The sequence below is a fragment of the Plectropomus leopardus genome, chromosome 14 (assembly GCF_026936395.1).
Source record: "Plectropomus leopardus strain MGB_pleo_1.0 chromosome 14, ASM2693639v1, whole genome shotgun sequence".
NCBI classification, from domain to species: Eukaryota; Metazoa; Chordata; class Actinopteri; order Perciformes; family Serranidae; genus Plectropomus; species Plectropomus leopardus.
This window is the reverse complement of record NC_142189.1, coordinates 15,035,528-15,049,760: the sequence shown is the minus strand read 5'-3', so window position 1 is coordinate 15,049,760 and position 14,233 is coordinate 15,035,528. Positions and strand designations below refer to the sequence as shown.

At 40.3% G+C, this 14,233-nt stretch overlaps 1 protein-coding gene and 1 long non-coding RNA gene across 2 annotated transcripts; both read left to right on the top strand.

Annotated features, from left to right (window-relative positions):
* The first annotated feature begins 636 nt into the window (after positions 1-636).
* On the top strand, positions 637-3,149 carry LOC148187445 (uncharacterized). Its single transcript, XR_015778776.1, has 3 exons — positions 637-1,112; positions 2,130-2,249; positions 3,094-3,149. It is a non-coding gene; the product is annotated as an uncharacterized LOC148187445 (long non-coding RNA).
* Positions 3,150-8,590: 5,441 nt separating this feature from the next.
* On the top strand, positions 8,591-13,904 carry trnp1 (TMF1 regulated nuclear protein 1). Its single transcript, XM_088087694.1, has one exon. The coding sequence runs from the start codon at positions 9,174-9,176 to the stop codon at positions 9,804-9,806; it is 633 nt and encodes a 210-aa protein (XP_087943820.1). The 5' UTR covers positions 8,591-9,173; the 3' UTR covers positions 9,807-13,904.
* The last annotated feature ends 329 nt before the right edge of the window (positions 13,905-14,233 follow it).

The window sequence follows — 14,233 nt, the reverse complement described above, 5'->3', positions numbered from 1 at the left end:
TTAAGAGAGCTGATGTTTTCAATTTATCATGTTTGAAACTTAAAAATGCTTATATGTACAATAGTGGATCTAACAAGCCTTACATATTTTCATCTTTATTATTTTCATGAAATCATATAAGGATTCATGACGATAAAAATGAGGGGAAAGGGAGGGGGAGTGTGAGCAACCATCTCCTGTCACAATGTTACATTTCACCTCTGTTACTGGGAGCCTTCATTACTTTATTTTAATTCTCACCTTGGTAAAGATTTAATATTCTTCACGGGGTTGTCGGCCTGATTAAGATAACGATAGCAATAATAATATAAATAACAATAATAATTATAGGCTAGTCATGATCCTGATATTAATGGCGAAGTTTTTAAGATCCACATATCAAAGGGATCGAAGAAGGCAGCATAGCCTATTAGGTTTTTAAAAGAAAAAACAAAGCAATTACGAAAAAATAAATAAACGTTTTTGCTGCATAAAAACCAATCCAGTGAGGATGTGCTTTTTGTAGTCCATCATGTGAACATTGTAGTTTCATCACAGCAGGCCCACATCAGTAACATAATAAACACCGCGATCGTCTTTTCCTAAGTCCGTATGAATTCAACTTCACATCTTTCCTTTATCTCGTGGCGTTTTCTCTGGAGGTCAAGGAGAAGGGGTTAGGAAAGGAAATTATTTGAACTTTTCGACCGCAACGGAAGACTTTGGCAACGGAAGCAGTCACGCAAATTTGATGCCACGTGCGTGTGACTACCTGTTGCCCCGCTGTGATTTGATTGGCTCGCCTTTTGCCAAGTCCTGTTGTCGTCATGTGCTCAGAATTAGCAGTCTTCTTCCCCATAAGTGTGGATGTTCCTTTTATCAAGAAAAACTTGCCCACCAGCCGCGATATATTGTTTTAAACCAAACCCCTGATAAAAATAATCAGATTGAAGTGGGCTGCTTCTGCAGGAAAATAACGATCCAATGCATCCTTTTGGGAGGACTGCCAAACATGAAAAGCAGCAGAACTACGCGATAAAAGTGCAGCACTCGACAGGGCTAACGCAGCTACCCATACTTACACTGCATACACGAGGGACTTAAGCAGTTTAACCGCAATAAGAAGAGAACAGGTATGTCCAATTATTTACTGTGTCAAACAGATTACAATTGTGCCAAATTGTAAATCTATCTGGTTTTGCATCTGTACAAAGTAGTTGTTGCCCTACAATTTTCCATCTACAAATGTCAACTACTCTTATTTTTCACAAAACAATAAAATACAAACATTGCCCATAACAACTAGTTCCCAAAACAAACAAAAAGAGCTCAGATCAACAGATATGGAGGAGGTTAAAGGAAGAAGTCCATATTGCAGGTGAATCACAAGTCACAAGAGTTCATGTTATAGAAACTCCTTTTAAAATAATGGCAGGAGAATCAGGTCCAAGATAATTTAGATAAGGCTGCCAGACTTTGTAGAGCTGATCTGCTTTGGTATGGACATTTGTAAGATATTCCAAAGGAATCAGCTCAGTTATAACTTTACACAAACCCTTAACATGAGGGCCCTTATCACTAGTCCACTGCAGTTGTGTATTTTTTCTTTTTGCAAAAGTAAGATGAAATTACACTAATTTAACTACATTACAAGTTGAGTAGTGTGCCTGATCACTACGACTAATAAACTCACTTTATATGTAGTCTACAATTGAAGGAGCATGAAAACTACTATTCATTTGGGTAAAAAGAAATTACTATTGTCCCATTAATCATAATCAGCTTTATTGGCTGAGTATGTGTACACATACAGTTAAGCAATAGTGCAGTTTGTAAACTGTAAAGCAATAGTGTAATGGTGTGTATGGTGTTGGACTAAACATGGAATGATTTCTGCCAGCACTACATCAGTGAAAATAACAGTATATACCTGTCAGCATGCTTATATTTATATTAGACAAAGAAAATATGTGGGTGTAGAAAAACTGCTTTCAAACTATAATGTATATAATTTACAGGTACAGTGGATGTTTATTGTTAAAGGCTATAGCACAAGGATTGTTCTTGACACAATGTGACTAAAATTTGTTTATCCAAATGAATAACTGTGTAGAGAAACTGCTCTTGTGTCTTGTTGTTTTGGAGTGCAGTGCTCTGTAGCTGCGACCAGAAGGGTGACATTTGAACCAGCTGTGTAAAGGGTGAAAAGGGTCTGCACTGATGTTTCCTGCCCATTTCCTGATGTTGGACAAGCCCTTATTGGACAGCAGGTTGGTTCCAGTGATTTTTTTCCGCAGCTCTGACTGTATGCTGTAGCCTGTTTTATGGTTGTATGACATTTCTCTTGTTAAATGGGTCTTATTTTGGCAGAAAAGAAGGGAGAAATCATTTATTGAACCGGGATACACAATTCAATACACCAGATCGATATCTGTGTCTGTACTGACCTTGTTTAGTGGATTGGGTATAAGCCATGATATTACTTATAAATATCAATTGTGAACATCACATCAAGCAACTATCAGTAGGAATGTGTTAAAGAAATCACTTTTTCAATTCAGACCCCCCATCTGAAATCAGTTCACAAAATCTGATAATGATCTTTTAAAATATGCCTTTTACCACAGATGTGCGACTCTTTAACAATAAGTTTATATTTATTTATTGGCTATATTTAATATATTCAATTCTTGTCATGTTTTAATTTTTTTTTAATAACTCCTTCTACAATTTACAACAGTAGTTCTTTGAAAGTCTCTTATGATTTTTAAACAAAATTGATATTGTAACAGAAACATTTCTAATCTAATCCACATTACATTGAATTGTATCCAGTCGAAAATAGAATTGAGTTGGGACCTAGTGAATAGTCATAGCAGGCCACAGCCCTGACCCGGCTTTACATTACATGAAAAATATTCTGAACGCTTCCCGGTAGTAGTGAGGTATACATATATTCAAAATACAGGATAAAAAGAGAGCGTAGGTATCAGATCGTTACTTGGTATCTGCAAACAAACTAAATTGTGGTAGCAAAATGGGTATCAGGAGAGAAAAAGTTATGATGTACATGTTTATCTGACTCCCAGCTTCTGCCTTCTTTTGGGTCCACAGCTCGGTGTGTTTCCACAGCTGGTCACTGGAGGGAGATACCGTGCAAGTTTTCATGTAAGTTAAATGAATCCTGGTCTGCATAGTTAAATGTTTTTCTGTCAAAGCTCTATTGACGATGACTGATACTGCTGTCTCATCTTTACTCTTTACTCAGCCACTTGTGATAACAGACTCATTGAAAATGCAAATATTTCCTCTTTAAATGACCGCTACATATAACCCTTGCACAATTTGCTAAATGTTAATTGTGCATGTATAAATTATATTTGCACATACACAATGGAAATAGCTTACAATATCTGCATGTTAATGAGTCTCCGCTTCAGCGCCTCCATCTGTCTCTTCTTGCCTCAAGCATTTTAACTGTCATCTCTTTCCATTTCCTCCTTCTGCTCTCTTTTTTCCTCCAGCATCCAAACATTTTAACACCATGAACCATTGCAGTGAGTTCTGTTTTACAGTATCAAATTGTAGTATCACCACATACCGTACTTCTGCCTCAGTATGCAGAGCATCACTCAATTACATAACCGCCACACAGACACTGCTGGTAATTTGGGAATGCTGTTTCCCTCACTTGCTGTATTCTACTGGCAAGATTTATGCTAGAAAGATGTACAGTACACATTCGAGTCAGAGAGAGATGCAGTGTTAAATTATCTTAACACTGACACACATTCACACTCCCACTGAGGTCTGCTCTCTGTACTTTGATGTCACGGTACCGGTAATTCACACTGCAATGAATGATTTCCTGCACGCACACGCACACGCACACGCACACACACGCACATGCACACAGCCACTGACTCAGCCTGCAGCAGCAGAATAAGGCTGCTGATATTGATTACAGAACAGCGGAAAACTCGCATCATCACCATCATTTGTCTCCTGTCTCGGTAGAGAAGAAAGTAGTGCAGTTTTTATCTGGGCCCTGTCTCCTCAGTTTACTGCAGCTGTCAGCTGAAGCTGCTCTGCTTAGATGGAGGCTGAATTTTCTTGTAAGGGAGTGTGTGTGTGTGTGGGTGTGTGTGAGAGTGGATGCAGATCTTTGTCTGATCTAAGGTGTAACAGGAGACTGTCGAGGGCTGAATCTTTGGATAGGTCTTCTTGTTGGTGTTTTCTTTTTGTGACATATTTGTATGTGAAGAGCAGCTAACAGCATTCCATGTGGTTCTGTTAAACTGCATATGCATGCAGAAAAACCTAAGATTGACATCTCTCTCTCTCTCTCTCTCTCTCTCTCTCTCTCTCTCTCTCTCTCTCTCTCTCTCTCTCTCTCTCTCTCTCTCTCTCTCTCTCTCTCTCTCTCTCTCTCTCTCTCTCTCTCTCTCTCTCTCTCTCTCTATCTATCTATCTCTACATCACATGTTCCCAAGGTTAATGTATCATTTTGATGAAAACACAGTGGTCACTCATATTTCATTCCAGCCCTGCACACCTACACAAACACAATGCTGGCTTTTCTGCATACAACACACGCTGAATGGGTGGAAATTATGCCAGTGTACTTGTCATCCAGTTAATAGATGCACATGATATATGACATAGCATATGCAATATATATGATAATAGCTGCACCACTTATGAAGGATACCCAACATTAATCAAGAGCACTGCTGCTATAGAGTCCCAGATGTGCGAAAAACATGTAAATAGATATCTAAAGCAAAAGCAGAAACTAAGAATGTAAAAGCCTCCTGTAATGTCTTCTAAAATACATGGTCTGTACAGTTGTTCACTGCATTCATATTCAGTGTTTTTGATTGATTAGTAACATTTATAACTTGTGGCTCCTTACAATTACCTAAAAGAAACAGTGTGTAAGATTTAGGGAGATTTAGTGGCATCTAGTGATGAAAATTGCAGATTGCAATCAGCTAAAACTTCTCTGGGTTAGAATTCCTTCAGTGTTTATTATTCAGAAGGTTTTTTTTTTTACCTGTAACAGAATTATCTGCAGAAGTCTTGTCCCTGTCAGAGCAAACCGACAAGGTGTTCTGAACCGGTAAAAACACTGAATAAAGAAAACAGTTTAATGTTACAAATCAGTGTTTCTCCTATATTGTTTGGCATGTTGGCTAAGGCCCACTTGCTTAGCACATGCTAATGTGTGTGCTCTTCTTTTTTTCTGTTTTTTTCTTTCCGCAAAGGTCGGTTCCTCTCCAAAACAAATGGACCAAGTGATTTAAACTGCTATGAACACAGAATTAAGTAGTTTCACATAAAAAAATCAGTGTTTTTCTGACGCTCTCATCGTGTATGGGCTGCTGATTACTGTGGCCGACGTGAAAACATTAATGGCAGTAACTAGAAAGAGTGTGTGGTTTGTCCATTCTGGGCTACTGTAAAATCAAGGTAGTGCAACATGGCGACCTCTTTAGACAAGGACCTGCTCCCCATGTAGATATGAATGGTTCATTCTAAGAGAATATACACAACGACTCTTACTTTCAGGCGATTATACACTAAAGAAAACACATATTATATTATATTCAGTTTCTGCCATTATATCACCCCAAATCCCTCACACTGGACCTGTAATCCTGATTCTCAGTAAATTGTAACTGTATAATAGATAAGAAATCCGTTCCAGTTTATTTGTAAGCTCAGACTGACATATGTGAGCTGCAGCTGTTTCCCCATCGTCATCTCTGCAGGTCAGACTTTATTTACTCGACTCAAACCTGATGATGTAATCTTTTCAGTATAACCACTGCCAAGTTGCAACCCTACTAGCATGCAGTTCTGTAGATGCGCGTGTGGCGCACACACACACTTTACTACATAACTCTGGTTCTTAAGACAATACAGTTGAAGGGAACTCCAAATACTGAATCACTGTCATTTTAACCCAAGGCAGACTGGACGAGGGAAAGGCACACAGATGCTCTCACTCCTCCACATGCACACACACCAAATACACACATACCACACAGATTAAAGTAATCTGGAATAGAGGGTGGGGTATGAGAGATTGAGAGCAGGCTTTCACCACAATTTTAGCTAAAAAGAGAGAGGAGGGGCAAATAGATGGAAATGGAGTTGGAGAGAATTGCATTTTGTAAGGATTAGGCATTTATACACTTAAATTAATTCTGCATATACTCAATGAAGAGACAGAACAACTTGTCGAGTGTGTTTTTATGTGTGTACGTATGCTTGGGAATGTAAAAGGATGTGTCCAAGTACATGTGTTTGACTTTGTCATAATAACACGTTTTTTCTGTGAAGCATCTTTGTGTGTGCAAGCAGGCCAAGTCCTGCTGCTCAAGATGTTTGCCAATGATGATGGCAATCTGTGTGTGCAGCTCTGTGCGCACCATGTGGGATTAGTTTAGAGTGTGTGGTATTTAACTGCAGCATGTTGCGCAACAACCAGAGTCTTCCAAAAATGGGCATCATGTTGAAAAAATACTCAGCTGAAGCATCTTGATCCCCAAAATCTTGCACAACTGTGTAAATCAAAGGGCAACTATGCAACACATGCAAGTAAACCTGATAAGGCTGCACCACGTTACTCTTGATCAAATGTCAGGGGATATTATACGTTAATCATTTTTGTCATACCCAGTCTTTCCTGCACAGTTTAATACTAAGCTTCTTCATTAGCTTTTTGATATTTCAGAATAGTGTAGATTAAGCTCTGTCAATGTGCTTTATTCTTATTTAAAGGGATAGTTCACCCCCAAATCTATAAAATACAAATTTTTCCTCTTACCTGCAGTGCTGTTTTTTAATCTGGATTGTTTTGGTGGGAGTTGCTGAGTGTTGGAGATATTGGCCATAGAGTTGTCTGCCTTGTCTCCGATATAATGGAACTAGATGGCACTCGACTTGTGGTGCTTAAAGCGCTAGAAAGTTCAAAAAGGGAAATAAGGTATATTTACCTTTATTTTACTTTTTCTCATGCTACTCCACAGCAACACAATTATCTTTGTATCTTCTTTAACACTGTGATCCTTTTGCAGAAGTCTTTTCTTCTGTCTTTTTGAATTGCATGATAAAGACCTGAAGAATGTCTCCAGGGTTTCCTGTCATTTATTCCTTCTATAGCCTCATAAAGAACAGCCTTCCCTTTTTCTTCCCTCTGCCTCTCCAGCTTTGTGCTCTGCCTTTCTCTATCTTCTCTCTCGAGATCAGTGGATCAGTAAAGCTAAAAGCAGTGGGAGAGCTGTCAGTGCTACTGCTAATGCAATGCCAATCCTGAGATAAAAGCAAAGAGCTAAGTGAACACTCAAATATGCATGTGTGTGAGCGCAGAGCACAAGCTCTGACTCGTTAAAAGCGTCATTGTTTTGATTCACTCTAGCTGAAGGCAGTTATTTAAAACATCACGGCTTAGTGCTCCAGTGTTCCCCTTACCGTCATGTATATGAGTGTGCCTGTGTGTGTGTGTGTGTGTGTGTGTGTGTGTGTGTGTGTGTGTGTGTGTGTGTGTGTGTGTGTGTGTGTGGCACTTATCCTGTGTCTTACTTCATATCACTTCTCCAATGCAGCCACAGAACCAGTCAATATTTGTCTAGACGGAGAGAAGCTTAGCTGCTAATGGAGAGGATATTATAGCAAGGACAGGAAAGACAAAAATTCATGGTATTATATCATGATGATGTAACCACTTGCTATAGAAAATTTAAACTGGCCGTTGCAACAAACAAATCTGATGTTGAAGTTTGTCATGTTGTAGCACTGCCGTAACAAGGTGACTGAGCAGCTGCAGACAGGTGCACATGTTCACTTTCAGTATGCCACAGAGCAACATTCAAGGTATTTTAGATTCAGGATTATGCAGATCCACTGCAGCTTTAATTTGGGTTAAATGCTTTGAAAAATTGGGCTCTTGAGATCACGCGACTGAGTGTAGAGATTTCCTTTGTGCTTCACCTTTTGTTTTTGCCGCTTAAAAAGAACATTTAATTTGGGCACATTTGCAATGTTGTCTAAATAATCGGTTGCTCACTTTTTCTGTTGAAATAATCAGATTCAAGGGCACAGTGCAGGGTGAAAACCATACAGAGGGTTACACACAGACCAGTTTTTGCTGGCCTTGTATGATTTCTTAAGTGCACTTTCTGTGCTGTACCAGAGAATAATATGAATCGATCCTAACTGAGCCAATTTACAGCATTTGAATAAAATCTTTTAACCCTAAGCCACCAGATTTGCTGCAAATAACAGTTTCTTAGCAACAGTGAATCTTCATTGCTTCTCATTTGAGTATTAAAAAATGACCAGAAAGGTTAACAGTACCTATTATGTCACTTGAGAAAATGAAAATTTGCATGCGTGTGAGCCCTGTTGTTTATTTGTTTGTTCTTTGAGATGTGTTTGTCTGTGTGTGCTAGTGTTGCTTGTATGTGAGTTAAAGAGGAAAATATAGTTTGCAGGCAGGCTGTGAGTGGCAGTCAAAAGGGGGAGGGAGTGAGTACCGGGAAAGGGTGATAACGCTAAGCAGCAAGGTGATAAAGGAGAGAGAGAAATTGGAGCATCACCCCTCCCTCCTGCTTTTGCCATCTGATGTGGAGACGGTGTTGCTAGGGGCAACCACCCGAGCAAGAGAAAGGGAGAAAGAGGGAAATAAAGAGACCAGCTGGTTAGAGGGATGGCAGCAGAGCTGCTGGGGGAACACAGATCGAGCCACACAGCATCAGCAATGAGGAGAGAGACCTGATACTTCTGCATGTCTTGCCTCACTCTGCCTCGCTTCACTGAGCAGAGCTGATCGAAGCAGAGCTCCAGATGACGACGACGAAGCAGAACAGTCAAGCAGAGGACACGACAGCCTGCCAGCATCAGCAGCACAGAGGCCGGTTGCCCAATCATCAGCTGACATGCTCATGAGTTCAGTAGCCAATGAGCTGCAAGGAGGCTCCTCCCCAGCACAACCACTCAGATGCAGAGACGGCACTAGCCCGGCTCAGATCTCTTATTAATGAATGGAGCTGTTCCCAGGCTGGATCATTGCACATCTCTGCACTCTAGACTGCGCTACACTCTAATACAGGAAGACAGGGGAAAAACATCAACAGCGACAGCAACGACAGCAGCAGCAGCAGCACAGGAAGAGTTAAACCGTGGCCATGAAGGGACGACAGAGAAAAACAGACAACCATGATGAGGACACAACTGAAGACATGACAGCAGCTATAAAAAACAAGGACCCACATCCTGATATCCACCCGCCGGATTCACCTTCTCCATCATCATCTTCTCCCCCTCTTCCTCCTTTGGCCGTACCACCTTCAACATCTGCTTCTGCTCTGCTGGCACTGGCCTCTCCAGCCACCAGGCGCTCCATTTCAATGGGAGACTTCCGGAGGGTGACAGGGGCTCTGCTAACTGTTTCTGAACCGCCATCCACCTCTGCCACGGCCCCCTCCTCCAGGCTTGTAACCCCCAGCTCCAGCATGGAGTTTGAGGCAGCACGACGGCGCCTCTTGGAGGTGGAGGAGCGTCAGCGGGTCATCAGAGAGATGGAGCGACGGCTGGAGGAGCTCAGGGAGGTGTTTGTGCGCTCCGAGCAGGAGGTGGTGGTTCACGGGGAGGTGGTGTCGCGTATATCAAGTGCAGCTCAGCAGGGGGAGCTGTATGTGGTGGAGAACAGCCAACGGTTGAAGAAAGGCCTGAGGTTCAAGAAACATCGACCCACCATCATCTTCTCCTCCATGCTGGGTCTTCGCACGTGTCTCCCCTGGCCTGTGAAGCTTAAATAGGACAATAGATACTTGCATTTTTCACCACCACCACTATAGAAATGTGCTTTACATGAACAGGAGGATAGACCTCCATTCTCTAGCTATCACTCATTAACACAGCTGCTCTCCAGTTTCCACCTCTCTGCTCTCCTGGAGGCTGGTCCTCCAGGTCTTTAGAGTGCCTACAATAACCACAAATGCTAGTAAGGAGCTTCCTGTTTGGTGCATTTGTGGGGAATTCTCTGCAAACCAATGAAGCCAGTACCATTGCAATGTGTACAAGATTTCTTCATTGTTTTTAAAGATACTTTGCTGCTTGCAGAATAGTGTGGACTTGGGAAGATTGCACAGTGCGAGGATGAGTCATATTTCAGGTGATGTGGGAGGAGAGGTTCAGACTGGCCTGTGAGGTAACAAGAGCTTTGCTGTATGTCTCTGAAACTTATGCAGCAGCAAATGGAAAGCTTGAAAGGATTACATTATTACTATGTAATGTTAACCTTTGCAAAAGAGGAAGAGGGACAGGTAGTTAGATAAAGAGATGGAAGACAGCACAGATTTATCTGCCTCTCCAGTATGTCTAGAGAGAAGTGAAGGGCAGTGAAAATGAATCCAAGGTGAGGCTATGATAAGGATTGCTGCACTGTTACATAAAACCAAGGATGCAGTTAAGAGGCAGGAAAGAGAAAATGCACTAATTGTGGAATTTAGCCGGCTGAGACAAACACATAACACGTGCCTTGGCTTCTTTGGTGACCACTCGTCCACTACTGTTTTTGGCAGCATATTCAAGGACAAGTAGGCAAGCAGAAGAGGAGTTCAAGCTGGGACGGTTCCACCTGTGGCCTCTTTTTTATCCAGTCACCTAGCAACCGTTCATCTCTCGCTCCTAAATCCGCTTCCACAAACATACAGAATGTATCCAGCAGGGCACTGTAACCACAATAGAGTCCCCCAGGAGGATTTAGGAAGTAATATTTCTGCTGCACTTGTTCAAAATGAATTTAGACCTGTCTATATAGTCAAACATATTATATCTAAAAGCTGCTGTTGAAACTGCTTATTTCCTAAGTAGGGGCTGCATTTAAAGTTAAGACATGCATGCATCAAGAAAAACAGAGATAGGCCATCGCTGTTTGCTGATTGTGACAATGGCAAGCTGTTTAGAGCTGCAGCTTTGCCCAATAGAATGACAGAAATAAAATCAAAATCAGCTTTTTTGTGGCACATAGGGGAGTTAGACAATATGTCTGAATGTCAAAGGTTTGTTTTATTAATTTAACAGATCACTCAGTCATTACATTGTGATCCTTCACATGCACAGCTATATCTTTGTCCTATATGCAGTGAATGACCCTGTTTCCACATATAGATCACACTCATTTTTGGCCCAATTCTTCTCCTTCCCATTCCTCTTTGGATTAGCAATGATTAAGTATCTCTCGTATTCAGCTACTCCACCAATCCCTGGCTTTAGCTGTACGTATTTGTGTGTAGAAAGCCCAGCCAATACACCAGGGATATCTATTTTTGGCTTTTGAATGTTATGGCAGTGAGGCAGGCATTCAGTCTCAGATCAGAGTGCATGCATAGCGATGCGAGTGCATGTTTGCATCTATGCTACTTTCTAAAAGATTTCTGCAAGCGCAGAATCCGTGATGGTGCTTTGTTTGCTCTCTTATAATAAATGACCTCATCAAAGAACAAAGCAAAGCTGTTTACAAGAGAGGCACATGGGTTGACTGCATAATTGCTTGGGTTTCCAGATGTCATTATGTGCACTTAGATATTCCCATTTTAATTGCTCCCTAGTTGCAAAGCTACGCATGATTGGGACCTGTTACTGCATCATTTGTGATGTATAAGAAATGTCTCTTTGTCTCTGTGAAGTCAAGGGTGGTAGGAAAAGGCAATAGTGTGTTGCTCTGAGACAAAGCTGCTTGTATCAGGGAACCTGCAGGCTAAATGAGAAGAAACTGTTATGCATGTAAATTTAGATGTGAAGATGAAATTAACAAGATTAATTATGTAGGTTGATGCAAAACAAATAGGATGAAGGCACAGGTTAGCTGTGGTTATTTCTTAATTTTGACTGTAAGGGCTTCAACGATCAGTTTGTCTATTGGGAGCACAGTTAAAGGGGCACTCCACTAGTTTTACATGTGAAGGTCAGTTGACTTGTTATGGAAATTATCACAAGGCTTGTTGTAAAATGTCCTCTGTGGAGTGCTCAAGGGGGGCCGTTAGGAAAAAATAACCCTGATGATGTCATAGTGTATCCAACTGAGTTACCTTAGCTTGGGCTTGTTTGTTTTTATTAAAAGGAAAGCTCTGCATTATAAATTAAGCAAAGGATCATGTGGGGCATGTGCTCAAAATAACCGGTCTGATCAATTAAAAAATGTGTTGATCGGGCCCGATACCGATTATGATATCCCTAGTAAACTATGAAGGCTCTGTAAGTTACAATCACCACTTTAATCCTTTTTATTAGATAAGTGTGATAGGCCCGACTTGAGCCTGCTACATAATCTGTCCAAAAAGGAAGGGGGACCAGACATATCTGCCAGAGCAAATAAAACATGATCTTGCAGATTCATCTGTTTTTCAGGCTGAATCCCGTAGTATTATGGGAGATGTAGTATCCAGCATTTCTGGATCCTACATTTAATGTCTCTTGTACCACCTGTATAGAAATGTAATACAATTGTTGGAGTACCCCTTTAAACAAAGAAAATGTTTCAGTGTCATTGCTGACTTTCTCAGCAGATGACCTTATCATTGAATGTTGACTAACTCTATATCAGCATTCCCACATGGCTAATTGCTTGTTGTCTTTGTGCAGATCTATACCAAACTATATTCATCTCAGCCAGTTACTCGCAGAGTGCTTGTGCAGAATAAAAGGGTCTAGTAGGCCTTAAACATGTATTCATGGTCCTATGTGTATACCAAGAGTTATGATTGAATATACAGCTGGCCTATATATTTCTTTTCATATGCCTTATGCAATGTTTGTGCATTGGCAGTGATAACTTGGTGATAATAGTGATGATGAGGGTGAACTCATGACCATCATAAACCTCAACATCATCTGGACAGAAGAAAAAAAAAACAAACTTGTGCACTGTTGTGCGACTGCACCTTTTGTGTTTTTCTATGAAATGAAAAAGAAGACTACGTTTCCCAAAGATCTCTGGGCCCACTTGCAGAATGAATGTAATCGTGACGAAAGTGTTTTTTTCCCTCTCAACCCTGAATATACGGTATAATCACATCTATCTCTTTTGAACCTGTGGTTGGCAGTAAATAGTCTTGCATTCATTTTAGGCCTTGGAATTAGGTCACATGACTTTTGATACAAGAGATTTCAATCATTAAACAAATATGTATTAATATTTGGAGAACTGGAAACAACAACTTACTACAATTACAGCTCTCACAGCCCCTTACTCACACAAAAGCTGGCCAAGCACAGGTCCAATAATACTTTTACTGATGTTTATTTATCCCTTGAATGTTTTACTTTATGTGTTTGTTTATGTGATGTAGGGTATGTGTTTATGTTGTGGTGAAATAAGCACAGAACTTTGTTTCTTTTTCTTAAATCAGGTGTTTATTACCTTTATTCACACTTTGATAATATTTTTGGTTAAAGCTGTATATTCTACTTTATGAATGTTAAGTCAAATTTTACTTGTGCACAAACATTATATGCTATAAGTAACAGCAGGTTTGGAGTCAATTTGCTTTGCAGCAGCTATTTGCATAAATACAAAGCCTTAATTACAATAATTTCAGGCAGATTTCTGGTTATGAGACCCTTCTCACAGGAAAGAAAATCCACTTTTGAATTGAATTTAAAATCGGCTGGATAGTAAATCAGTTGTCCCCAAACCTTTCTGGTTTACCAGCACTGCTTATTAAAAGGCTTTCTGCTGCACAGTGAAAGAATGAATGTTCTGCTATGCTTAATGCTTAAATTTGCTATCACTTATTTAAAATTTCTTGACACTGACATTTACTTGAGCACAGAGCTACAATGTACAATTACTAGCAAATATTAAATGATAGATTTCGTTTTGAGTATCACCAGGTTTTGTAAAATATGTTGAATTATTAGAATAAATTGAAAAATTGACTAAATGTTGTTTTTCATCTCTAAGACTGGAGATAAATCCTATATTGGCTAAAATCCCTTTGGGGATTCTGTTGGAAACTGCTAAACTTAAGTGTTTCAGGTCACATCGCTAAATATTGCATCTTTTACAGCTGCGTCAGAGGTCTAGGAAGTATAAGGGTCACTTTGCAACAGCTCACAGCACTATAGTTGCCGGATCAGCAGAAAACGGCCGTTTTACGTAACAAGATACTCTGAGGGGGGCAAAACATGAAAGGGCTATATCAGGCACATATATCCAACTCATTTTCATGTCCATCAGATG

Excerpts from the sequence above, each read along its gene's own strand:
- trnp1 (XM_088087694.1), top strand. The coding sequence starts at position 9,174 with ATGAAGGGACGACAGAGAAAAACAGACAACCATGATGAGGACACAACT.